At 42.9% G+C, this 27,766-nt stretch overlaps 1 protein-coding gene across 1 annotated transcript in view; it reads right to left on the bottom strand.

The window, feature by feature from the left end:
* The window catches only part of LOC130207486 (regulating synaptic membrane exocytosis protein 1-like), a 97,497-nt gene that overhangs the window by 47,298 nt on the left and 22,433 nt on the right, over window positions 1-27,766 (bottom strand). The window contains 2 exon segments of the mRNA XM_056436121.1: window positions 18,915-18,926; window positions 23,060-23,270. Of these exon segments, the coding sequence (XP_056292096.1) occupies window positions 18,915-18,926; window positions 23,060-23,270 (223 nt within the window).

A 27,766-nucleotide genomic window follows, 5' to 3' on the forward strand; every position in this document is an offset into this window, starting at 1 on the left:
GTCTGAAAAAAGAACCTGGAACTCCTTTTTAAAAAGCTAAACATTTGACATATTGCTAAATATTACCATCTTAGATTTAAAGTAAGAGCGGGAATTATGATGAAGCTCCACCGAGTCCTGCTGCAACATTAACCCTTGTGTTGCCTTAGGGTCATTTTGACCCGAATCAATATTACACCCTCCTGTCGCCTTAGGATTCATTTGACCCCATTCAATGTTTAATGTCGGTGTTCTTTCGGTAGTCAACAAACAAACATAAAGTGCCTCACACTTAAACTTGGAAAACAATATTAATTCTAATAATTTTCTGGAGGTTTTAATTGCTGGCGTCAAATTGAACCCAAAGGGTAAAATATGTTAGTAAATATAAAGGTAACAGGAGGGTGAAACATTGAATCGGGTCAAAATGACCCAAAGGCGGGGGGAGGGTGTAATATTGATTCGGGTCAAAATGACCCTAAGGCAACACAAGGGTTAAACAAAAAGAAAAATGTCACATCTGTGCATTGGTATCAAAAAGTGCACGCAAAGAAGCCATTCCAAATCAAACTTCAAATGCTTTTATTAAGTACATTTAGCAAAAATCCGGAGAACACACATTTTTACTTTTAAGACATCTTCATGCATCGATCCACCATGCTGTACGCTGACCGTCTCCATGTGGCAACTTCAGAACTGTGACGGTAAATAACCAAAAGTAGCACATGTGGTCAACTCAACAATTGTTGTGAAATAATACAGGAAAAAGAGTTTCAGATAGCTCGTGCTGCAAGTAATCTCCTGGATGCTAAGGAATTCTAACAAACTCAGTAAGATGCAAGCCACATTCATAGGACGTATTCTTGTTTCATAAAAAGTTAAGCAGCTCAAAACGACTGCAGAACATGCAGCGGGGCCAGATGGAAAACAAAAGCTCATGAACTCAAATTAAATATTGACGTTTCGTGGGAGTTACACCGTTTTTCTTAATAGTGAAATCACACCACCATCTTACAGGGGGCAAACATAAGGAAGGTGGGTGCATCTTATTGGCATCCCATTAAATTGTGAAACCTCGGGATGTAAATGTGAACCCCTTTTCACTTCAATATTTAGCCTTCTGAATACTGTATAAAAAAAATATACAAGCAACTGGTCTGCAATATAACTACAAACAAACTATTACAGAAACTAACTAGAAATAACCCCCTTCCAAAAATACAATCCCAGTGGGAATGTATGAACAATAATGGGGTGCAAACCAGTTGACCACCCCCAAAAAAATGTTTTCTCCAGAGCAACTTTTGAAGATATTTGTTCCTGTACTCTTAAAGGAACTTCTTAGAGATAGTAAAAACAGAATATGGTGTCCTGGAAACATAAACTTGTGAGAACTTTCCTCGCGGAAAGGTAACGCCTACCAGCTGAGCTCAGCACCACTGACTGTGCCACTTGGCATAGCAGTTCCTATACGGCATTAAACACAGGGGCACCTGGCAGCTTTGGCACATCCAGGACGTCATCTGATGTCTCCCCTGGTCACTGCAGTGGCTGCACTGCATGCTTCCAACAACCTGGTACCACTTGGTCGCCTGAATGACCACAGGGATGTGCTCCCATGACGTATAATGTGGCTTGTATCGCCTCGGGCTGCATATATCCGGCATGTATCCCCAGCGGCCACAATTGCTGCTGCTGCCGCCGCCACGCCCGGGTCGCCTGAAGACGGGTGCTCGAACATTGCGGTATCCATTGGTCTTGTAGGGGCGGTACGCAGCAGCTCCCCTGGCTCTCCTCCAACTAGACCTGGTCCGCGGAGCTCGCAGGGGTGTAGCCCAGGGTGATGCAGGGGGTGAGAATGGGACACTGGGAGATGGAAGCAGATCCACATGGGAAAAAGTGTCAGGAAACCACCATTGATCATCGCTTGGATCTAAAGGCTTCTCCTCGGGACTGAAACTACACACACAAACAGGAATTAATCAATTCAAAAACAGGCTGTAACTAGCAGCAGACATGCAACAGAAGTATTATACATAAGCCTGGTTCCAGACCTCACCACATCTGATAATGTTTCAAACTTTAAAATAAAAAAAATAAAATCTACAATAGTTTAGTAAAATGTGGTGCCAATTCAGACAGATAAGGTAACAAGCTGGAGATAAGCGAAATTCAAGAATGGTTTGTAATAAGATTATACCACGAGTTGTGAAAATATGCTACTGTGTTGCCAATAGGATGACGCCGTGTATAAAAACCGACGGGACATGCGAATTACAGGGCTCTCAAGTCTCACGCATTGAGCGTGAGACTCACGCAATTCGGTCTCATCTCACGCACTCCCGCCACACATCGAATTCCTCACGCTGAAAAAACCTCTCGGCTATTTAATGCTTGAATGCAGGGGTGCTCAATACGCCGATCGATTGTTCCGCTGCAGAGCTCCGACGCCGGTCTGCGCGCATTGGGATGAAGCAAAAAAATAGTCACTAGCACCCCCCCCCGTCAACAACTCTTTTCGGCTCGATGCCGGCGCGCGCAACGGTCAGCTGTATCGGGTGCTGATGGAAATCTCACGCTTGCCTGTCTTCAAAACTTGAGAGCCCTGGAATTAGGAGAGCAAAACACTCATAAATGCTTTATTATATAAACGAGAACAATGTTGCAATATTGTCCGACACAGGGTAACGGCGCCATTAGGCTCGTTTACTTATTTTTCAAGAAGCTACGGCCAGCTAGCATCAAGCTAGCCAGCTAACGCTCTCTAGCATAACCATTGCCTTACACGAACACGTGGCGCTAGTTCATTCTGTATTTAGCTCAAATGTAACACTGGAAGAAAAAAAATGGAGTGGCCAAACTCGCAGTTGAGAAAGATAACTGGCACTAAATGGCTTTAATTCACTAGTTTCCATGTGGCTTGCTCTCCATTGCTGTTGAAAACGGCGCTAGCTAGATAACCTTAAAGAGCTGTTGTATGGAGCCGCACTTACTCTTCCCACTCGGACTCCGCCGTCAATTCGGGCACCTCCTTGTCGTCTGCGAACTGCCAGTCGGTGCCGCTAACAGCGTGGCGCTCACCCCACTTGGGGTTTTCGCTCACTTGTTCCAGGAAGATGAACCGGTTGTTGACACGTCTCCTTGCCATTTCTTTCGTTGGTGGAAGATCAAGTACAACGATTCGCGACCACAGGTGCACGTACCTGCCGCGTGACGTGACCTGTCTGCTGCGGACAGGGGCGAAGCGTGACCGTAGACAGAGGCGGCGGGCGAATAGTCAAAAGAGCACCGCCTAACGTCTATTCCTAACCGCCTTTGCTTGATCTGTGTTGAAAACGTAAAGGAGTCAAGGAAAGATGGGATGGAGAAAGTTAGGAAAAGGAAACCGCGGTGATTAGAGAATCAGACTCCACTGACACGTAATTCTGATGCGACGGCAGGCGGATGTTAGTGACGTTGTCCGGAACTTGTAGTCCAAAAATGGACTACAAAGATGGACCACAAAAAAGCGCATTTTAGATACTTCGTCCGCGTGTTAGTACAGGTGTTGCGTCATGCAGAGGACGTGAACAACATGGTTCACAGTATGACTTTATTAACAAGGTTGGAATAGAAATGAAAGAAGAATAGAAAAGTGAAACCAAGACATTGTCACAGAGACTAAAAAGCTACTAAACTGTCTCTTTGTTCATATGCTGATACGTTATTACACTAACAATGTCTCAAATCCCTTTATCTGCTGATTATAGTCTGATCATAAGAATATGCGGACAATAGTTTATGAAACACCTTATTTACATGATCTGCGTTTGTTGGTCTTGATCGTTTGTTTTCCTGGGCGGCCGAATGATGCGTCACTTTAAATGTTGCCATCACATGTAGTTCATAAAATATGACAACATCGACCAGTTCTTCTGTGTTTTTTAATGTCACCCAAAGGTTTTTTCATCATTAATTATTGTATTTATTTGTGCTATTAATGTTCTGTCCCAAATAGTCTAAACTAGGACCAGAAGAGTATATAATGCTTTAATTAAGTGTATGGTATTCAGTCATAGATTTATGCTTTTACAGTATAATATTAAGTCATCATACTGAGAATGGCTAGCCATTGTTGCTAAAGAGCTTGTAAGTGTGTTATGTGTCCACGTTGGAACTAAAGCATTCCTCTTTTGTTGTTGTAGCTGTACCATTTGTATAGCCTGCTCTATTGCAATACTTTCTTTTTTTGGCAATTAAGTAGTGCCAAGATGATTTTCTATTTGCCACAAGTAACACTTCATTCTTTACTTGAATTCAACATAAATCGTTATTAATATTATTAGTTGGTGCTCTTGTGCAGGAAATTAGTTTATAGGGTTGATATTTTCCCATTTAATTACTCAATCTGATTGATCTTCATCAGAGTATAAAACACAAATCGAAGGGCAGGCTTAATACACTGTTGTTAAAAAAAAGAGAAAAGAAAACCTTGAGGAACTTGAGTTTCAGGTATTATTTTTTTCCTGTAGACTCACTCATCTGGTCATCAGTCATCTGGTCCATTGTTAACATGCACATATTGATGCGCCGACCTCTTCTCTGCATTAAAGCTCCTGCTCTACTCGACACCACTGCAGCATAATGAGCAAAACTCATTTATTAAAATGTGTTTATTGGACAATACAACCAAAACAATGACATATCTAAACATTATCTCAACGTTGTTCTTAATGTCACCCATTTTATGTTTGTATTTGCTCCACACTTGTATGTAGGTTGCAGCATAAATTAGACATGTTCTCACTTGGCCTTTTGAATGCACGCAGTAGCATCAACTGTGAGCCTGCTGCATGTCTGGGCTGTGGAGCAAAAATAAATTATCCTAACATGTTGCAAATAAGTAACAAACAAAACAAAAATTAAATGTTGAATACAATGTTCTGGTTCACTTAAAGTACGCCATGCTTTGTGTTAGCTTGTCACACATGTCCTCTCTGTGAGCACATTTCATTCCCTGCCAGCAGTTTACTGGGCTTCACCTTTTTTTATTAATTTTTTTTATCAGCGTTGATGCCAGAAGAACAAATGGCCAGCGTTATGGACATATAGCGGCGAGCTGTTACTGTTATAAAAGACTCCCTTACTCCCAAAATATAGTGTATAAGATCATGCTACGATGGTGAAATAAGTGGCAGAGAGGAGGAAACAAACACACACACACACACTCTCACACACATAGGCGGTGTGCCTTATCAAACAATACATTACATACAATGAAATATATGCACAAGCAGTGAGGCAAGCACGTAGATGCAAACGCCTGCTCTCATCCACACACACACACACACACACACACGTGAAAGTGTCACATGAACACAGTAATACCCCCTCACCCCCCAGAGAAGTTAGTAAGTGAAGAAGAGAGCCTGAGAGAGAGAATAGCATCTCCACAGATGGAAACTAGGACACCAAACCCCTGTGCGTTTTTTTTTTTTGCATTCTGCTGCATCTGCCTGTGTGTGTGTGTGTATTTACATCTGTGTATGTGTCTATTCGCATCTGTCGAGGAGCTTGAGTGTGTATCCTCACGTGTGTGTGCCGTCACTGCATGTGGAGAGGCCTGTATGGTGCGTTTGGGTGTATATGAGTTTTCAGAAGTCTCCTGAACGCATCATCTCTTCCGGCAAGCGTATTGCAAAACTTCCGGTTGCCAGCTTAGCAGCGAGCGATGGCTTCCTTCTCTTCCTCCCTCCCGCTCTCTCTTGCTCAGTGTGTCGCATGTATAGCTCTGCCTCTGCCTCCCTTAATAATAACGGCACATGCAACAAGTGTAGTTAATTTGCGAGGTTGGAGGCAGGTCTCAGGGGGTTAGTTGCACGGCTCCGCACCGTCGGAGCTCAGACGTGAGCGACATTAGTTGGCCCGCCCTCACCCATAGCCGGTGCGGGCTAACCAGATGTAGCTTCTGCGAGCTGTTCCCAGGACATCTTCATCTTGTGAAATAATGCAGGAAAAAAAGTTTCATATTGCTCGTGCTGCAAATAATTTCCTGAATGCAAAGGAATTCGAACAAACTCAACAAGATGCAAGCCACATTCATACATCAGTTAGCTCGCCCCCACCCAAAGCCGGTGCGGGACAACCAGATGTAGCTTTACTTGCTGTTCCCCGGCAGCCCACAAGCAGCCGAAGGCCGGGTAACTGAACGAGGGCATAATAAGACCCCGTTTACACGATGGGAAAACGCATATATTTTCATGCGTTTTGGCCTTTCATTTACACAAAAACGGAGGTTTTATCACGGAAAACGATCATTTCTAAAAACTCCGGCCAAAGTGGAGATTTCTGAAAACTCCGTTTTTGTGTTTGCGTGTGAACTAGGTCAAACGGAGTTTTAGGTTGTCAAACGTCACAGTATGCGACTAAAAATACTCACGTCATGTGAGCGTCCGATGTTTACAGTTAGTTTGGCCGCTCCTACCAGGGTTGCCAGGTCTGTGACAAAACCAGCCCAATATCAGAACTCAAAATATGCCCGTGCCAAACCATATACACTGCTTTAAAGTGTGTGTATGTGGACGTGTCCAATGTCCATGTGTGTACGTGCTGATCTGGAGTCAGTTTGGTAGAATTTGTGTATAAATAAATTATTTCATTTAAAATATGGATTTTTATTTCAAGATATTCATGTAATTTGCATGCAAAATAGGTCTACCCGAACCAGCGGACAAAAAATTCAACCCGCGGCAACACTTCAAAAGTAGCCCAATTCCGCGGGAAAACCGCAGACCTGGCAACACTGGCTCCTACGTCCAGTGTCGACTGCCTTCATTTTCGTTGTCAGGTGCGCCCGAGTTATTTCCTCCTTGACATGAGGATACTCCTCGGATGTCTCGAGTCTTGAGAATTCTGATTGGTTTGCATGTCTTTATCCTTCTCGTGACACTGCCGACTACAGGTTTGGCATAGTTATGACGGCGCCCGGGGGCGTATTTATGCGGGTTCATATAAACAGAAACTTTTTTGAAAACGACCTTGTGTGTACAATGTTATTTTTGAAAACGAAGGGGCAGAAATATTCGTTTCTGTAAATACCCGGCTATGTGTAAACGTGGCCTAAGTCTAAACCTCTTCACGTTTCTATCCGGTATTCCCGACACAACCGCTGAGAAACCAACTCTGGTTATCGGCAGCTCCATAGTTCATAGAAACGTGGAGATAGCGAAGCCACGGACCACAGTTGAATACATCCCGGGGGCCAGAGCAGGAGACATTGAATCTTGTTTGAAACTGCTGGCTAAAGATTAAGCGTAAATACAGATTGTAATACACGCCGGCGGTAATGACTCCCGACTGGGCCGGTCGGAGGTCACGAAAATGTATGTGGAATCGGTGTGTGCTTATGCCAAGACAATGTCAGGCTCCGTAATTTTCTCTGGCCCTCTTCCCAATTTGATTAATGATGACATGTATTGCCACATGTAATCGTTCAACCATTGGTTTTCGAGGTGGTGCCCATCAAACAATGTGAGCTACGTAGATAACTGGGAGACTTTCTGGGTAAAACCTGATCTGATGAGGAGAGACGACATTCATCCCACTTTGGATGCGTCTCATTTCTGCAAATATGACCAAGTTGATTAACGGACTTAATCCATGACAACACAGAGTTCAGATCAGGAAGCAGAAGCAGAGTTGTAGGTTTACACCCTTCTCTGCACTTCCATTGGAGCAGTTACCCACCCATGACTCTATAGAGACTGTGTCTGCCCCACGCCCACTTCAATTAATTAAATCAAAAGTAACCAAAGTCTTACAAAATAACCTCATTAAGGTTAACTATTTCAGCAGTGCAACCAAACAGGAGAATTAAATGTGGACTCTTAAATATTAGATATCTGTCATCTAAAGCTGTATAGGTAAATGATTATAAAGCAGAATATTGATTTATTTTTGCCTTACTGAAACCTGGCTGAGTCATGAAGAATATGTCAGCCTAAATGAATCAACTCAACAGCCATCTTTGACTCAAGTCTATACATAAATCCTAAAACCTAAATAAAACTAAATCTCATTTGAAAGCCTTTTCTTAGTCTTTAACATTCAACCTGGAAAACACTACAGCCAATTCTATTTGTTATACTGTACCGGCCGCATTTCTTCATCTACGTAACATTTAAAAAATCAGGCACACCTTGTCTCAAAAAGATGCAGAAAAACTGTTTCTCGATATTATTACTTCTAGACTAGATTACTGGCATTCTTTATTATGAGGCTGCTCTAATATGTCTCTTAACACCCTCCAAATTATTCTTTTATGGAACCAGCTTCCACCTTCAGTCAGGGAGGCAGACACATTCACCTAATTTAAGAGTAGACTGAAGACTTTCCTCTTTAATAGTGCTTATAGTTCGGGCTGAATCAGGTTCACCTGGTCCAGCCCCTTGATATGCTGCTAAAGGCTTCTGGGGGAAGTTTTAGAATTGAATTGAATATGATACAGTGAAGCAAAGAGATGGAGTTTGTGGGAAAATAGGAGGATTATAAAATCCTTTCCCAGCACAAGATAACAATATTTCAGGAAGTCTTATTATTTTTCTCTCTTCATGTATTTCCCAGTGACTGGAAAATGTTGTGAAATGTGTTCTGGGTTTTCCGAGACACGGGGAACACCCCGAGAAAGGAATTTGTCTGACCAAAACTTTCCATGTGGTTTGTCTTCATTACACACTTCAAGCCATCTCCAGACAACAACACTATGATAGGTTTTGTCATTCTCATAGTCACAGAGTACATGCAAGGGTGTTCCATAGCCACAGATTGGTGGGTACAACAAGTGTACCCTAAAAGGGTGGGGGGAAAGAAGGGGGGTTCAGGAAGTGTCGCGTCATCCGACGACAGCTTAACGTATGGCAGTGGCGGCGCGCGAGGGCGGGCGCCGTAACCCAGGGCGTCTGTAAATCCCCCGCTAAGGATGAAAGACGGCCACAAAGGAAATTAGTGTCCACGACAGCTAATGAGGTACTATATCAGCACAGCGCGGCACTCGCAGTAAAACACACACGCGCACACACACACACACACATATACAGCACACTTGCACCGGCACAGTAAGCTCACACCCCAATAAGTGTGTTTGCAGACGCCTAAGTGCAACGTGTTTGGACTGTAACACGTGGAACACGAGTCCTAGAAGTCGGCACAATGCATCATATGATGGGCTACACACAATTTCTCTCACCAAACACACACACTATTGGTAATAGGATGAAGACTTTATGGCCATGCATGGGTGCCAGGATGTGGTTAGTGTGGTTCGTCATAATGCTGCACTTCCCCTTTTCCACCACTGAATGTCTCTATTTAGCAAATATAGCATCTGGTCGTGCGTGTGTGTGTGTGTGTGTGCTGATTGTTAACCCTTGTGTTGCCTTAGGGTCATTTTGACCCGAATCAATATTACACCCTCCCCCCGCCTTAGGATTAATTTGATCCCATTCAATGTTTAATGTCGGTGTTCTTTCGGTAGTCAACAAACAAACATAAAGTGCCTCACACTTAAACTTGGAAAACAATATTAATTCTAATAATTTTCTGGAGGTTTTAATTGCTGGCGTCAAATTGAACCCAAAGGGTAAAATATGTTAGTAAATATAAAGGTAACAGGAGGGTGAAACATTGAATCGGGTCAAAATGACCCAAAGGCGGGGGGAGGGTGTAATATTGATTCGGGTCAAAATGACCCTAAGGCAACACAAGGGTTAAAATAACCTTTGCGGTAACTGAGACACAAAGTCTTCATGACCACAGTAGTCTTTTAAATAATAGAGGAGTTCAAACAAGTTAATCAAAGACATCGAGAGTCATCCGTCAGGCTGAACTACATGTGGACCATAGACTGTATGGAAGAAGTGGACGTAGTCATGGTGACGTCACCCATTGGTTTGTGGACCGCCGTTAGGAAGCCTCATGGTCAGCGATTTCGCTGTCGCCATCTTGGAATACGTCCGTCGCCATGTTGACTTTTTTGCAATCAATGAACAGAAGTTACCGGAGGAGAGACATAGTGACTTTGTATATGACTCTAGCAGCTGCGACCTGTCAGTCACAGTCAGCCTGCCCTAAATCTACTAAATGAACATCGTGCTGTATTGAAGAAGACTTGAAACTAGACACTGAGATCACACACTCATGTTTACAATGTTTACTGAGGGAATAACTCAAGTGAGAAGGAAAGTCATTTCCTCATAGACTTCTATACAATCAGGCTTCTTATTGCGACCAGAGGCAGAGGGAGGTGATCAGCCCCCTGCTGGTCATGAGAGTGAATGCTGGAATTGGCTTCACTCCACAGAACCGGAGGTTGCTGCCTGATGTGTCCACATGTAGACATCTAGAATGTCCATGTAAGCAGTGGTGCAGTCATCAAACCACCGCACAGTCGGTATGTTTTAGCGTCAATGAACAACTGGAAAAAGGACATATGTCACATTGAGGAAGAAACTGTATTCTAACTTTAAAACGATGGATCCTTAAAGCTATGATCCTGACGTTAAAGCATTTAAAGTGGAAACAGATATCCTAAATGGATTATGGAAATGTCTTTGCTGAATAAATTCTGACCGAGCAAACATTTTACTCACTGATTCACTGTTTCTGCTGACGATGTCTTCCTGTGTTTCCATACTCCCAGAACAAGGGAAAGCTTGCCTTCATCACCAGCCAATACTAGGTGACATAAAAAGGCGAAAGAACTCCCTCACAATTTTCTTTTGTGACATTTTAAAAGTTTGTTTTGTTGAACGGAAACCCGGCCACAAAGACAACCTGATCCCTTTCTGTTTCACAGGACACAGAGCATATGTTTACCGACGATGACATGACACTTTTGTTACTTTTAGTTATCACACCAAGAGTCGTAACAACTTCTTAAAGTTTCACAACCTTTTCTGAACACAGAAACATATTATTTACACTGATCAAATCCGGAAACACTTAAACTAAGACACGTGTCGTTACATGACCGTCGTCTTCTTCGGAAAAAAAACGTCTTTATTCACAAGAAACAATTTCGAAACCAAACTACTTTCGGAAAAGATTGAGAGCGACAGAGAATGTATTTGTGTGTGTGGGGGAGGGGGGGAGGTCTGCACAACAGCGGCGCATGCGTGCTTGTATGTGGAGGCAAATGCCATCTAGTGAGAATGTATTTGTGTGTGTGTGTGTGTGTGTGTCAGCCGGCTTTCGTAAGGGAGTGTATACAGCAACAACCAGGAGAGAGAGATGGCCCCCTTAAGACCAGTCAATGAGAGACGGACGTGGAGACGGACGCAGCGAGCGAGACTGGCGATCAATAGTAATCATGAGGCGCTGTGGCGTTAACAGCAGATGACACATCGCTCAGGCATTTTCTAGAGCGCTGCACCCCGACACAAAGCGGCACGGAGCCATAATTCCTTGTAGGCTTTGAATCGATATATATATATACATTCGCACAAGTAGACACATGGTAAAATTGTTTTCCCGTGTTTTTTTGTGTGTTTGATCGCTCAATCCTCTCAAGGTGCAAGACGATCACGGTGGTTAAAAGAGAGGGAGCCGTGTTAACTTCCATTCCGGCCGTTCCTCCGTCGAAACACACACAGTGTTAGTGGCATTGAGACCCAGACAAAAGTAAATATGTTTTAGATGTTTGCTGCGTTCAGCTGGATTGACACGTGTTCTTGGACTTTTGAGAGAAAACACAGAATGGGAAATAACTTTTCATAAGGTATCGTTGGAGGATACGCTGCTTTTAAGAGTCTACAGCTTTGGGTAGTGGAATGAAGTAGTTTTGTTGCCTGAACCTAACTAAGTAGTTCACATATTTTGCTTAACCTAATGAAGTATTTTTCTTCCCTTAACCCAACCGAGTTGCTTCTGGAATGTCCTTGGAAAACGTGTGTAAAATGAGGAGCGATTTTTTCTTTTCAGAAGATATCATATGATGAAACATTGTATGAGAATATGCTGCTATGGTTAACAACACCAGTGGGCTGGAAACACAAGTGGATAAGGCAGCCATGCTAGTAATTCTGACTCAGAACTAGTCTAAAAACAGCTGAGCAGTGTGAATTATAGCCCCATAAAATCACAGACTCCCCCCCTACAGAAATACATCCCATGACATTACAATTAGAGAGAGGAGAGGTGTTAGTGTGTGTGTGTGTGTGTGTGTGTGTGTGTGTGTGTGTGTGTGTGTGTGTGAAAAAAGAAACACACATCACTCTCCCATGAGAAGAAGAATATCAAGACTTCAAAAGTGGCCCTTTCTGTGAGAAACACTTGGCTCCAGTGCAACAACACACACTCATATCTCCATGAGGGCTCAGCCATCACTGCAAATAATGATCCCCGAATATCTTTAGAAGCGGCCACTAGGCTGCATAAGCCACACACTGTATATCGTTATGCTTATATGCTTTATTTATCTCTCGATCATCTACTTTCACAGATGCTCTTTTGAAAGCAAGACCGCACTCAGTGCACGAAATGAATACGCTGTAACGAAAAGATGATGTTCGTGGGAGAAAATGTAGTGGCCATTAAGCTTACATTTTCTTTTTATTTAGTGGCCATTAAGCTTACATTTTCCTTTTTGGTGTCCCAGAACTTTTTTCATAATGTGAATAATTAAAAAGCAAGTCTTAGAACCTAACCTTGGATGGTATGTTGTGTGGTTAAAAACCTCATTTGTCTCAATTATTGTTCATTGTTAATATATAGTCTGGCCATGGTAGTTAGCCTCAGACATGGCTGTAGCAATGGGAGACAGGAAGCGTCAAACAACATTGATATATTAAAGATATAAGAAATTAGATGACCTCAGAAGAGAGCATGAGTAGATATAATGTATATTAAATTACATGTCGTTTAGCTGATGCTTTTATCCAAAGCGACTTACAACCATGTTACATTCATACACCATGGACCCAGCGACAGGGAACAATTCAGACTTAAGTGTCACCACTGACCCACAGTCGTCCATGTCTAAGAAAGAAATCAACACATTCAAAACACAGTTATACTTTCTGTGTCCACGAGGGTACGCATGACCATAGACTGTATATAAGAAGTGGACATAGTCGTCGTGAAGCCTTTCAGAATTTCGGTCGTTGTTATTTCATTTATTTCTTTGCAACCAGACGTGACACGTGATGGTGACGCTATGAACAATCACAAGCAAAACTAGAACGGGCACTCGGTAGAGCGCATACCTTCGCCGCAGCCACTTTTTTGGTACCTTTTCATGACCTTGACCTTTGACCCGATCAATCCCAAAATCTAATCAAATGGTCCCCGGATAATAACCAATCATCCCACCAAATTTCATGCGATTCGGTTTAATACTTTTTGAGTTATGCGAATAACACACAAACACACACACATACAAATAAAGACACAGCAATCAAAACATAACCTTCCGCATTCTCAGAATGCGAAGGGAACAAGAACTTTTGAGGCTACGGAAAAACGTTACAATTAACCTTCATGAACTGAAAACACACTCTGAAAAAGTGTATAAGCTCGAAGACGAAAACATGGACTACTTCCAGACCATAGAATGCTAAGGTAGACCGCCCTAAAGCATACCCTTCTTTACGGTCTATTTGACTCTAAATGCAGCTTCATATATTAAATGAACATCATACTCTATTGAAGAAGACTTAAAACTAGCTTTTTGAGATGGTAAACTGATGTTTACAATGTTTACGGAGGGAATAAATGGCCATGAGGAAAAGTAAAAGTTTATGGCACTTTTGCATTGGCTTCCCTTTTCAGTCCCGGATTCTGCCATTTGGTACCAACATCTGTGTACTGCCCATTTGTGGAGCAGATATCTACGTAGCAGCTGGCTGCACATTTCTGGAATGTTTCCTCAAAGCAGACAGTATAAACTAAACCACTACGCGTCCGTGGTGTACACAGATGTCTGGGTATACGTCCCTTTGGGAGTATAACCAATGGTTACTTTTTTCACCCTCTGCTGAGCTAGTAAACATGGAAGCTGCAGTTTTTAGTTTGCTAAAAAAAAATGTTATTGTTTAACTCTGTAAAAATGTAATACATGTTTGGAGTAGAAACTCATTTACTTTACAATATGGAGAGTAAACCTATAACATATTTCATTCTTTAAATATACTTGAAGAGAGCTTACGCTAAGTTACCTGCTAACGAAAGAACAGCTCGCACACGGGTGATCCAGGCTATTGAAAGTCAACAAACTATGAAGATTTGCACAATTAGCTCAATCAAAGCCCAGTCGGCCCATTCGTCATAAAAGATGCACATTTTTTTAATAGGTTTGTGAATTTCATACAAACAGATAGGGCACCATCTTGAACACAGTATCCAGTTTGCTTACTAGATCCACGGGCTGAAGAAATTGAAGAAGCTAAATCTCACGCCATCTGCAGAAAGTTATTGTAGTTACTCTTCACCTTCATGTGCCACATATTCACAGGGACTGATGTCAAAGACCCACCTCAACTTAGTTTCAAAAGCACTATATTAAAACAAATTATACTGGTTGTTAGTTATGATTAAGGCCATAATTCAGTCGTTGTCAATTACAGTTGAGGTAAACATCATTCAACAATTCAAACGAAAAAGCAAAAGCAGCATGTGCTTAGATAGATAGATAGATATATACTTTATTAATCCCCAAGGGGAAATTTGTCGTAGCAGTAGCAGCACCAATAAACTAAACACACGAGAATAAAAAATAAAATATAAAAAACAGGGATGAAAGATATTTTCAAGTTTCAAGTTTCAAGTTTTTATTGTCACATCCCCTTTTATACAAGTATAATCGGTTCGTGAAATTCTTATGTGCAAAACACAGACTAAAAAGAATAAGAATGAGAATAAACTATACAATATCCACACACAAAAAAGAAGAAAGTATTATATAATATACATCATATATATATATATATAAAACAATGCATGAGACTATATATATATATATATATATACATATATATATATATAATATATGTATCATATATATAATATATATATAATATATATATAATATATATATAATATATATATACAGTATATATATATAATATTCACAGAATATGTTCTGGTGTGTTAATGAGTGAGGGTCTCAGTCCTTGTTCAGCAGCCTGATGGCCTGACTGAAGAAGGTGAACAAGGATGGAGGGCTCACCTCCACCGACCGCACCACCCTCTGTAGTGGCAGTTTGTAGAATGTTCTGAGGATGCTGAGTGGTAGATGTGCCGCCGAGGAGCTGACCTCTCAGTCCAATCAGCTCCTTGGTCTTCTTGCTGTTCTCCTGGCACCACTGTACCAGTGATCCAACCTGGTAATCAGCCCCAACACTGTTGTGCAGCAAACTTGATGAGAGGGCTCAACACGCATCCCTGAGGGGCTCCGTGCCTCACCACGGCGAAGTCCAGTATCCAGCTGCACATGGTAGAGTGCAGGCACCTCTGAGCTTATTTACTGACAATCGAGGTGAGGCTACGCTACGGTCTCCAGTCATTCAGGCAGGTTACCTTGGGGTGTTTGGGGACAGGCACAATGGTGGACATCTTGAACAACAGCCTGGGACAGGCGCTGCCTTACACCTCTCACGTCATGGCTCTTGAGCTTTTCCTCCACCTTGTTCCTGAACTCCCGCTTGGCAGAGCCGATGGTCTTACGGAGGTCATAGCGGGCTCTTTTGATGTATACAAGTGAAAGATATAGATGTATACAAGAAGTATACAAAGTAAAATATAAAATAAAATATATATGTATATATACAACATATATGCATACACAATACAATACTAATGACTAAAATTAAATTAAATATACAAATATTAAATATAGACAGTGTGCAAAATGCAAAGTGTGTGTATGTGTGTAGTGTAAATGAAGCTTCAGTAGCTAACATACTATAGACGTGTTAACGCTATTTAATGATGTACGAACATACTCATACATGTTAGCTAAGCAGGTCTTTATGTAGAAATGTGTGCTTTTCCAACCTCTCCGGGGAATAAGTAACACTATTACAGAACGTTTAAACTACAACTAGTTATAAAACTGCTTGAAAATGAGGAACTTCTGAAACCATTGCATGAGAGTCTACGGAGCAGGAGCTTGATAGTTATCCGATGCCGGTCAGAGTTGGCCGATGCTACGCTATAATTTTACAGTCTGCATTTGAGGAACGGGACTTCGCAAAGGTTTGATTAAATGTTGAAATTAACCGATTACCCCATTTTTCTGGGGACCTCCTGGATCTCCCTCAAGGACCCCTGGGAGTGTCGGGAATGTCCTGGCCACACCTTTACTTTCACTTTGAGTAATTTGTTTTAGTAGAGTAGAAACGTTTGCAGAATAACTTTGCATTTTTGGACCGTGGTGCCAGCCGTGGCGTTAAAGCCCAGCCAAGTATCATCACAGTGCCGGTTTGGCAGCTGCCCTGAGGGAAAGCAGCCAAGGCCAAATAAGGTTCAAAACCTGACACAACTACACAAGCAGGGAAAGGTGTTAAAGGCATATCCTCTGGGAACGTCTCTCCAGCACTATCATTTCGGATGATTCTGCTCAACTCCTCTTAAAACAGGCCACACAACAGAGTTTGTTCTCTTTACAGCTATGGAGCAGGCCGACACACCAATGGCTGATGTGTCACGAACCCCAAGAAACAGGACAGATGGTGAAGTACAAGGTCAACTATGCTGCTCCCACTGTGACAGTGAAATATGTTGCATTGATAAGGTTTGCTTGGGTGCTTGGGTCTGGGTTTCGATGGGTTCACGCACCAAGCACAGCAATTGTTTGATATTTTGGGATACTGGTTCATAAGTTAAGAGAGTTATCACTTCATGGACTCTCTGCTGGTAGCTTGGCAACCTCGCAGTGATGGCAAGGCCTCAGATAGTCACTACGTCCGGCCAAAAAATAGTCAGAAAACGAACCCCGTAAACCAAAACATAAGACGGATGCTGGGTGATGCTAGAGGAATATCAGTGGGTATGGAAAACAACGGATCAATGGATTGTTTTACTCTGGATGTGTCATGATCTGGAGTTTGTGTTTAGTTTTGTGTCTTGTTTTGAATTCCTTGTGTCGTCTGTCTCCCTGTGATTGTCTGCCCTGGTCCTGATTGTTTCCTTCTGTGTGATTGCTGGTCCCGCCCTCATTGTGTCCACCTGTGTCTCGTTCCCCGTTGTCCAATCCTCTCACCTTGCCTGTGTATGTAAACCCTGTTCGTCTCATTCCCAGTGTGGCTTCGTACTGTTTGGTCTGTGTGTTTGTCGTCCTGTTCTGGTTTGTGATTGTTGGAAATAAATAATAGTTTGTACCGTACTGTCGGCATTTGGGTCCTCTCTCGCTGCGACAACCCGGACTGCACACGACAGAACGAAGCCACCAGTAATGGACCCAGCCTTCAGTTTCCGCTGCACAGTTCCTGCCTGGCCAGCTAACGCTCATGTTCTGCTTGAGAAGATGTGGGAGTCCCTCCGGGCCCTGCGGTCAAGGTCGGCGGTTCCTGTCCCCAATGTTCCGGTTCCAGTCCCCGGAGTTCCGTCACAGGCTCCAGACCCTGAGGTCCCAGTCCCCAATGTTCCAGTCCCCGGAGTTCCATCACCGGTTCCAGTACTCGGTGTTCCGTCACCGGTTCCAGTCCCCGGTGTTCCGTCACCGGCTCCAGAACCCAATGTTCCAGTCCCCGGAGTTCCATCACCGGGTCCAGTCCACGAGGTTCTGGTTCCAGTCCCCGGTGTTCCGGTTCCAGCCCCCGATGTTCCAGTCCCCGGTGTTCCATCACCGGTTCCAGTCCACGATGTTCTGGTTCCAGTCCCCGGTGTTCCGTCACCGGCTCCTGTCCCCGGTGTTCTGCCGTCGCATGTTCTGGTTCCAGTCCCCGATGTTCCAGTCCCCGATGTTCCATCACCGGCTCCAGTCCCCGGTGTTCCGCCGCCGGCTCCAGCCCCCGATGTTCCAGTCCCCGGTGTTCCGCCTCCGTCCCGGTCAGTCACAGTTCCCTGTGTACCGTCCCGTCCATCCCCGGTTCCCCGTGACCCGCCCCGTCCAGCCCCGGTTCCCCATGTCTCATCACCTGGTCCTGGTCCCACAGAGCCCCCATCTACAGACCCCGGTACCCCTGGGACTTCCTCTCCTGAGCCCGGTCCCCTAGCTCCCCGCTCTTGTCCTCCGGCCCGCCCTCCAGAGCGCGCCCCTTGCCCTGGTGATCGTCCTGCGGCCCGCCCCCCGGACTGCTTCTGCAGCCTTGGTCCCTCCTCCGGCTCCCCTCCACCCACCCGTGTGGAACGCTTGGCCGTCTGGAATTCGTCCCTTGAGGGGGGGGTACTGTCATGATCTGGAGTTTGTGTTTAGTTTTGTGTCTTGTTTTGAATTCCTTGTGTCGTCTGTCTCCCTGTGATTGTCTGCCCTGGTCCTGATTGTTTCCTTCTGTGTGATTGCTGGTCCCGCCCTCATTGTGTCCACCTGTGTCTCCTTCCCCGTTGTCCAATCCTCTCACCTTGCCTGTGTATGTAAACCCTGTTCGTCTCATTCCCAGTGTGGCTTCGTACTGTTTGGTCCGCGTGTTTGTCGTCCTGTTCTGGTCTGGTCTGTGATTGTTGGAAATAAATAATAGTTTGTACCGTACTGTCGGCATTTGGGTCCTCTCTCGCTGCGACAACTCGGACTGCACACGACAGGATGATGTAGTTTAAATATTCAACCTGGAAGGTTTCTGGACTAACGCTACTACTTCTACTAACACAACGTGTGATATCAACAGACACATAGACAGACAGACAGACTGATAGGGGCTTACATACATACTTTCTGAACCCATTAAGATGGATTGTTTCAAGGTTGCAGGCAGAGTTATGTAGTCCAGATAGGACACACACACATAAAAAAACACAGCACTCACCACTTTGTCCTCCTGCAGCCCAGTCAGCCATCCATGAAGAATGAAAAGAAAGACATTGAGAATGTGAGCAAAGATGATATCTGAAAGCATGGCAATGATCCTTCAGCCCAACCAGCAACAAACAGTGTAACAAACAGATTTCAGTTTCCAATAGCGGTTGAATTACCGAGCAGAATATGCTGCCACTCTTGAGCCAGATTTGAATTGAAATGTTCCAACAAATCCTTTTGCCTCAACAACTAAATTAACAAACATTAACTGTTGGTAGTCGGCGACATCTTGCGAATCAGAATCTCTGGTTTCAAAGTCAAATGTCATTGTAGGATCAGCAGTTTTAGCTGAGTAGGACCAGATAATAGTGGGGTACAAACCGTAATGGTCTCCATGAAACTTGCTGGAAGTGATGTGATGGAGCAACGATGCATTTGAGGTGGATTGAGCCAATCTTTTCAACCCTACATTGTTGTCAGTTCCAGTCATATGGTAACTTACGGTCGGAGGCAATTTGGCCTTGATTGCTCTGAACAGACTTAACTCCTGACATTTGCTCCTGGTGCTCACGATCTGTGCGCTGGTTCGGTTGGCAGAAAAAAAGAATGCTTTAATGTTTTGGGAAATGTGTTTATTTCAGTTAAAATGTTAGATGAGAAGCCTGTTGCCTTATTATGCTCGCTTAGCGAGAGACTAAAATTAGGTAAGTACACAATTATGACGACCAAAACTTGTATAGCTCAATATGATCACTTCTTTTTCTTTGTTTAAACAAATGTAAAAATGATAAGAAGAGCTGGAGTTTAGCTTAGCACAATGACTGAAAGCAGGGGGTAAATAGCTAGCATAGCTCTGTCGCAAGGTAAGGAATAGACCCAGGCTACTAGCACCTTTTAAGCTACGTTTTAACCAGAGCCTTCAGTTATCAAGCTCTTCTTTTATGGAACCAGCTTCCACCTTCAGACCGGGAGGCAGACACAGTCACCTCATGTAAGAGTAGACTGAAGACTTTCCTCTTTGATAGTCTTATAGTTAGGGCTGAATCAGGTTCACCTGGTCCCGCCCCTAGAGATGCTGCTATAGGCTGCTTGGAGGATGTTTTAGGATACACTGAGCGCCTATCTCCTCTTTTCTCTCTCCTTTCCGTCTCTTTATTGCACATGATTAACTCTTCTTCCTCCACGGAGTCTTTGTGACTTTATGTCTCATAGGGTTCATTGGACCTGGCTGTATCTGAAGCTGGTCGTTGCCCCTCCTTCCTGCAGCCAGCCTTGACCTGGCCTCCTTCCCAATGGCCCGGCCTCCTCCTCCGTGCCTCCTGCCTCAAAGGCCGCCCTCATTGATCCGGCCTCTTTAGCGATGCCTCATGCTGCGTTCACACCATTTTGCGTGCGAGTAGATCCCATTCAACGTCAATCCACAGATGCCAATGGTTACGAATGACGCAAACTTTCACCGGGCGGCGCGAATGATACAAATAGAGCGAAACGAAAAATGTGCCTGACGCTGAGTTGCGGAAGCCAATCAGCGTTAAGATGCTCCGCCCGTCGTCACTGACGTCGTGCCGTTGGTGAATCGAACTGCTGCTACTCTAGTAACGCTGACGTAGTCGGTGAAGTTCCCCGAGCTGTGTGAGCCTACGGGTGATGTTATGAACCCAAACACGAGGGCGTTAGATGTTCCCACGTTTGTGGGATGTCCACAACAAGTATGAAGCAGAAATAGTGGTTATTTATTCCATGGTGGATGGCGGAAATAACAACTGTTTCCACGGTGTAAAGCAGCAGAGATAAGCCACGCCCCTGTACAATTTCCAAACTGTAGTATTTTCTTTTTCTTATCGTTAGTTATGTCAATGTCCCCTCTCCCAGCTCTTCATAAGAACAGTAATTAAATGAACACTGCAAAGACACAGTGCTACCATTACTCAATAACAGCAGTATCGTATGAAGAAATACATATACAAATATGTACGAGTATGTGAAGATCTTGCACATAGCTGTGTGTGTGTGTGTATGTGTGTAAACAAGTGCAAAATCCACCTTTCAAAGACCTTCTCCCGCTGAATGCAGCCGCCACAACACACCACCCAGGACCTCACAGCTGAACTCTCCCCGCGTCATGCAGTAACTAATTAGGATGTACTTTTTGAGCGGTTGTGTGTTTGTGCAAGCGTGAGCTCATGAAATGTCATGCCGGCGGTGAAGGGGACAGGAGGGGGGGGCGGGAGAGGGGTGGTCACTTGTTTCAGAGGAAGGCTTGGCTCCCCCCGATGCCAATGCACCTACCCGCTGTGTGTGGATAGGGCACCTCCGAAACCCCTGGGAGACCGAGACAGAGTGGGAGACCACCCCCATCCGTCCACAACTCAGTCTAATGCCCAATTAACCTTTGCCAGCTCCTGCCCGGGTCACACACACACACACATACACATACACACACACACACACACACACACAAAACCAGGCATGGATCACATTCACACACATGGTTGGAGGCCCACGTATATACACAAATGGTCGTTGTCGATACCGTACACACACACACATTCACATCGCACTATACACTTGAATACAGACATAAAGACACACATATGTGCCACAGCTCTAATTGCTATGGCCTAATTGGACACAGCAGAATGTGCTGTATGTGAATGAAGTGCCGATTTTAGGTTGAATGACGGATATGAACTTGTTCTGCTCAGCAAAACTTTTTCTTATTAATCTTTTTATTCAAACAACAGTTGGTCCAGGCCGTTTGACATAACTGTTAAACCATGTATCAATGACTACTTTAGATACAATATTTAAAATGATTGGCCAAAAGTAACAGATTATCAGACAAGCCAAACATGTCACTGAATATTTCAATAAATAAATAAAAAGGATTAAAGAAAACGTCTCACTTTTTTTAACCACTGATTACAGGTTGAAGGAAAAATATAAAGCTTTATATTTTGTGGAACAGACAATCTTATTCATTAATGCATATCCTGTTTGAATTTAAACACTTGGTCTGCTGCAGATGCTATAAATATATATATACACTACCGTTCAAAAGTTTGGGGTCACTTAGAAATGTCCTTATTTTTCAAAGAAAAGCATTGTTTTTTTCAATGAAGATAACATTAAATCAATCAGAAATACACTCTCTACATTGTTAATGTGGTAAATGACTATTCTAGGTGGAAACGTCTGGTTTCTAATGAAATATCTCCAGAGGTGTATAGAGGCCCATTTCCATCAACTATCACTCCAGTGTTCTAATGGTACATTGTGTTTGCTAATCGCCTTAGAAGACTAATGTCTGATTAGAAAACCCTTGTGCAATTATGTTAGCACAGCTGAAAACAGTTATGCTGGTGATATAAGCTATACAACTGGCCTTCCTTTGAGCTTGAAGTTTGAAGAACAAAATTAATACTTCAAATATTAATCATTATTTCTAACCATGTCAATGTCTTGACTATATTTTCTATTCAATTTTCAATTCATTTGATAAATAAAAGTGAGTTTTCATGGAAGACACGAAATTGTCTGGCTGACCCCAAACTTTTGAACGGTAGTGTATATATATATATATATATATATATCTCCGGTTGTCTTAACTGTTTTAATGTGTTGTACGGCGACCTTGAGTGCCTTGAAAGGCGCCTTATAAAATAAATGTATTATTATTATTATTATATATATATATTTATGTATATATTATATATATAATAAATATATTTATATATTATATATATTTGTATATATATATACATATATATATATTTCAGTGAAAAGTTACACTTTTTAATTGTCTGATAACCTTTTATTGCCATTTGTCGGATCTGGGGCTGCATATTGTTTCCCCCTGAGTGGGAGGAGTCACGGTAAATCCACACAAAGTTCGTCTGAGTGATCAACTTGATCGTCTCCATGATAATAATAAAAACATTCTATCCAGATGGGAATGGTCTCTCCTATGATGACAAGGCCACCCTGACCACAGGGAGACAATGGCTCCTTCAATGGTTTGATGGCTATGAAAACAATGTGAATCATGCGCTATGGCCTTCCTAGTCATAACATCTCAACCCAGTAGCAACGTGGTGTTACAGGACATGTATGACATGCTGCCCGACTGCATTCACACACTCCCGGGTCTCTTACCGTGTTGGATCGTAGCGACACTCGCCCCCCGCAGCGGGCGCAGAACTTGGTCTGGCAGTACGAGCACAGGTTCCCGCAGCCGTCTGCAAACTTGGTCTTGTGGCAGATGCCACAGGTCGGCGCGTCGTCCCGGTGGAGGGTCGAGCCTGCCGCCACCGTGGCCTGTCGAATCACCGTCTCCCTGTAGCTGGACAACTGCTGCTGGATTCCTCTGGGGATGAAATCAAACCGGATAGAAACATGAATGCTGTGGCATCTTTGATTGTGTTTTCAAGTCAGCGTGTTGACGTCGGGGCTGACCTCGACCAAAGAAATTCGAGGTCAACTAACAAACCAGAACAATTCACGAGACTGTGTGTTTTGAAAAGTCTGAATTTCCCCCCAAAAAACAGCGGGAGCTCTGAGGGTCAATGATGACACAGTTGCTGCTGTGACATCTCTAGACTGGTTGATATCATTTGACTTGATATCATTTTTCCACAAAGAATCACACAAAAGCACCACTTTAAATCTTGTGTTTACTAGAAATGCACTCTTGTGTTTCTTGGAAATAAGTCCTTCATCATTAAAAAGCATTAAAAAAACGACAACCGGACTAAAGACATCTCAGTCGTTTAAAGAACTAAACGAACGATTGTTGGACTAATCGACAAAGAGGGGGCAATTGATCTGTATTCATAATAAAAACACCAAATATTGCAGGTCAAACGCATACAGACAGATGAAGTAGTAAATCTAAAGTTACTGGGATGTAGACCGTGTAACTTTAGATTGTCAAGACATCTATTGCTTCAGTCCATCCTGGAGAGGGATCCTCCTGTTTCTCTTCTGAAGGTTTCTTCCCTTTTTTTCCCTGTAAAAACTATTTTTTGGGAGTTGTTCCTGATCTGATGTGAGGTCCTGGGACAGGGAAGTCGTATGTGTACAGATTATAAAGCCCTCTGAGGCAAATTTGTAATTTGTGATATTGGGCTACACAAAATAAACTGAATTGAATTGAATTAACACCACTATTGCCTTTCGGAAAAATGTACCACACCTGAATTAGGACAGTGGTGTATATTCAATTCAATTCAGTTTATTTGTATAGCCCAATTTCACAAATTACAAATTTGTCTCGGAGTGCTTTACAATCTGTACACATAGACATCCCTGCCCCAAAACCTCACATCGGATCAGGAAAAACTCCCAAATAACCCTTCAAGGGGATGAAATGGAAGAAACCTTCAGGAGAGCAACAGAGGAGGATCCCTCTCCAGGATGGACAGATGCAATAGATGTCATGTGTACAGAAGGACAGATTGAGAGTTAAAATACATTCAATGAATATGACAGAGTGTATGAATAGTTCATAGTAGGCATATTCCACGATGGAGACCTCCACGATCCATCAGTATACCCAACCATATACTATATATAAGAAGTGGAATTAGTCATCGTGAGGTCACCTGTTGGTTTGTGGACCGCTGGACCTTGAGTTCGGCCATTTAGGACTTCATCTTCATAGACTCAATCTTGGAATGCAGTGGATTGAGAAAACGATCCAACTTCTTGATTTATTCACTCAGTAAACATTGTAAATATGAGTTTTTGGTCTCAAGCTCTACTTTCAAGTCTTCTTCATGACAGCATCCATCCAAGGTGGATTAAAATTGCACAGCAATCCACCCAATAGTTGCTGGGACATGATCAAAAGCGGTGCCACAACTTGATCAACCAAACAACCTACCAGCAAACCTTTCCATCTTTATAGATACTGTGGCTAAAAAATACAATAGTTTGAAGAAATTAACATATTTTGCAATTCATACATTCAAAATGCAATAAAAAATCATTTCCATTAGTTTGAGCATTCAATCGCAATTTCCTAGCCTGTGACTGACTGCAGATCAAGTGATCAAGGTGATGAGAAACAATAACAAGTAGAAAAGAATGGTTAGAGTTTTTATCGGGTAAGTAATAAATAAATATATATATATATGTATAAATATATATATATATGTATATGTATATGTATATATATATAAATAAAGGGGAGGAGCAGTGACTTAAAACCGGGGAGCAAAGAGAGACAATTGTTGCATTAAGTCCAGTCGATATCACTCAGTGCTGTTTGTGTGTTTTGGTGAAATCAACTTTTTTTTTTTGTCCGCTATTGTTTCAGACACAAGGCCTCAAATCGATAAGATAGAGAGAGAGGGGGGGGGGGGGGGGTGTATTGGTTTTTATCCAATGTGTTACAGTATGTTGAATAATTAGATTTCACACCACGGAGATCGAGGAGGGAGCAAATAGACGGGGACACAGACCAAAGAAGACGCAGAACTGATGGGCGCAGAATTCCAGAGGGGAGGGCAGATGTCCATACATTTTTATTTGGTAGTCTAGAGTGATTCCATCTGGCAGGTGGATCAGTTAAGATCGTATACGAAGAGGGCCGGGACTGAACGGAAATAAATTGCATAACATATTCTGTACATGTCTACATAATTGTAGCTTTAAAAAAATATTATTAGAAAGCAAAAAGGACAAGAAAAGGCCGCAAAGAGAATAAGTGAGTGAAAATGAAGGAGGAGAGGTTGGAACAATGGAGGAGAGAAGACAAATAAATGGTTAACGAGAAGATTGTAGAGGATGGTAGGACACAGCATACCAATAGAGAGGTAAGGAATACACAAGCTGAGAGAGAAAAGGAGACGTGAGAAGGAAAAAGAGGCGACCCTCACTCACTTCACTACCTTGCGTCCTAAGTGTCCTCGAGGAACACTATCCAGCAGCCTCAGGCCATCAAATTGTCCAAAAAAACAATGGAATTGTCCACAAAAAAACGACATTATTGAATAGAAATGACCCAAACACAACACAAACTCAACTGTTATTTGAAACACTTGACCTACATTCCATCCCTTTACATGGGCCTTTACTTCCTTAAATCAGCAAAAAAACAAAACAGCTCTCTCGCCAACAAAATATGTATTTGCTTTTACACCTCTCAGTCTGTCTTTAATAATGTCATGTTTCTACGTTCTGAAGTGTGTGTTTGTAATCTCATGACTCTTTCTTCTTCTTTTCTTGTCTAATGCAATAGTTCAATAATATAAGAAGTGGAGAGGAGAGAGGATGAGAAATGGAGAAAGAGGGACAATGAGGAAAAGATTAGAGGATAAAGGGAAGGTGAAGAAGGTATTGGCAAAAAGAGGAAGAGGAGAAAGGAGAAGGAGACAAGAAGGAAAGAGTAGATGGAATGACGGACACAGAGAGGAGAGAAGGGAAAGGAGAAAAGGACAAGAGAGGTGAAAGTGAAGAGTTGGGGAGGAGAGGAGAGGAAACAGGAGGAGGGAAACAGAAAGTATAATTAAAGCAGAAGAAAATGATAAAGGAAAAGGTGGAAGGATGGAAAGAAGAGGAGGAAAGTAGGGGAGGAGGCAAAACAATAAAAAAGGAGAGGAGTGAAGAAGAGGAGGAGGGGAAGATAGAAGAAGAGGACAAGTCTTTATTAGAGGTTGTGCATGTTTGATGTGAAGCAATCCTATTCTATCATAAAAGTAGAACTGCTCCTTTAACATGTTGGCCCTTTTCCCCGCCAAGTCATCATTTAAAAAACAAAACAACAACAACAGGTAAAGATGACAAAAGTGATGGAATTACTGTAAACAGTTTAAGTTTCCACGCAGCATATAACTCCAAATATGCATTTGGCAATTTACAAAATGCACAGGGTTTGACATCATGAATAGAAAAAAGCACATAGATAGAAACATTTCTCCAAAATGGTATCGCTGCCACAGCCCTCACTCCGTCAAAGAGCATTCAACCTGATCTGACACCCAAAGCATTCCACATCATCCGCCTGTGGCTGCAGAACTCACAGACTGGGAGTCAGCGGTGCAGCTTCCTCCCCCATCGGCCCAAAAAAAAGAAAAAAAAGGAAGTCCAACATCCAGTGGTTCGATAGAGAAGTCAGCGTTACTCTGTAACAGGACGACCCGTTTCCCTAAATACGTCGTGAAGAAAAACCCTTTAGAGACTCCACGAGCCGGTGGTTGAAACTCTACCTGCACACACACACACACACACACACACACACACACACACACACACACACCATCTCTGTTCATGTAATCTCCACGCAAAAAAACCCGACATCCACACATGTGCACGCTAACTAACACGTGCGTGCGTGCAAACACGCACCGCGGAAGGCATTAAGTGCACACGCGCACACTTCCTTGGGAGCAATAGCCAAAAGGTCACAGTGAGGTCACGCCGCAGGATTCGCTTCCTGATCCTTGGCTCTCGCTGTGTCGGCCCCAACCCCTGGTCTCTGTTCACCAAGTTGGACCAACATACAGTATGGGCTGACAGGTAGAACCAGTGTGATCGATTATGTCTGTTGATCAATACTATATTGGTTGTTTGTTGGAAATATTGAAATGGAATCAAATCTGGGGATTTTTAATGATATTTAACATGACTATTCAACGAAAAAAATGACCTTTCCCGTACAATTAAACTGCATTCTCAATTACATTTAGAGGTAAAACCTTGAGGCCGAGTGAAGCCAATGTGGAAGTGTTTTAAACTTGCATTCTCTCTACTAACCAGCAGGGGGCGAGTCAGCTGGTTGCAAAGAGAAGTCTTATATTGTAGAGAAGTCAATAAGACAATAAGCCTACTTCTCACTTGATTTAGTGCCACAGTAAACAT

Source organism: Pseudoliparis swirei, chromosome 17 (assembly GCF_029220125.1).
Source record: "Pseudoliparis swirei isolate HS2019 ecotype Mariana Trench chromosome 17, NWPU_hadal_v1, whole genome shotgun sequence".
NCBI classification, from domain to species: Eukaryota; Metazoa; Chordata; class Actinopteri; order Perciformes; family Liparidae; genus Pseudoliparis; species Pseudoliparis swirei.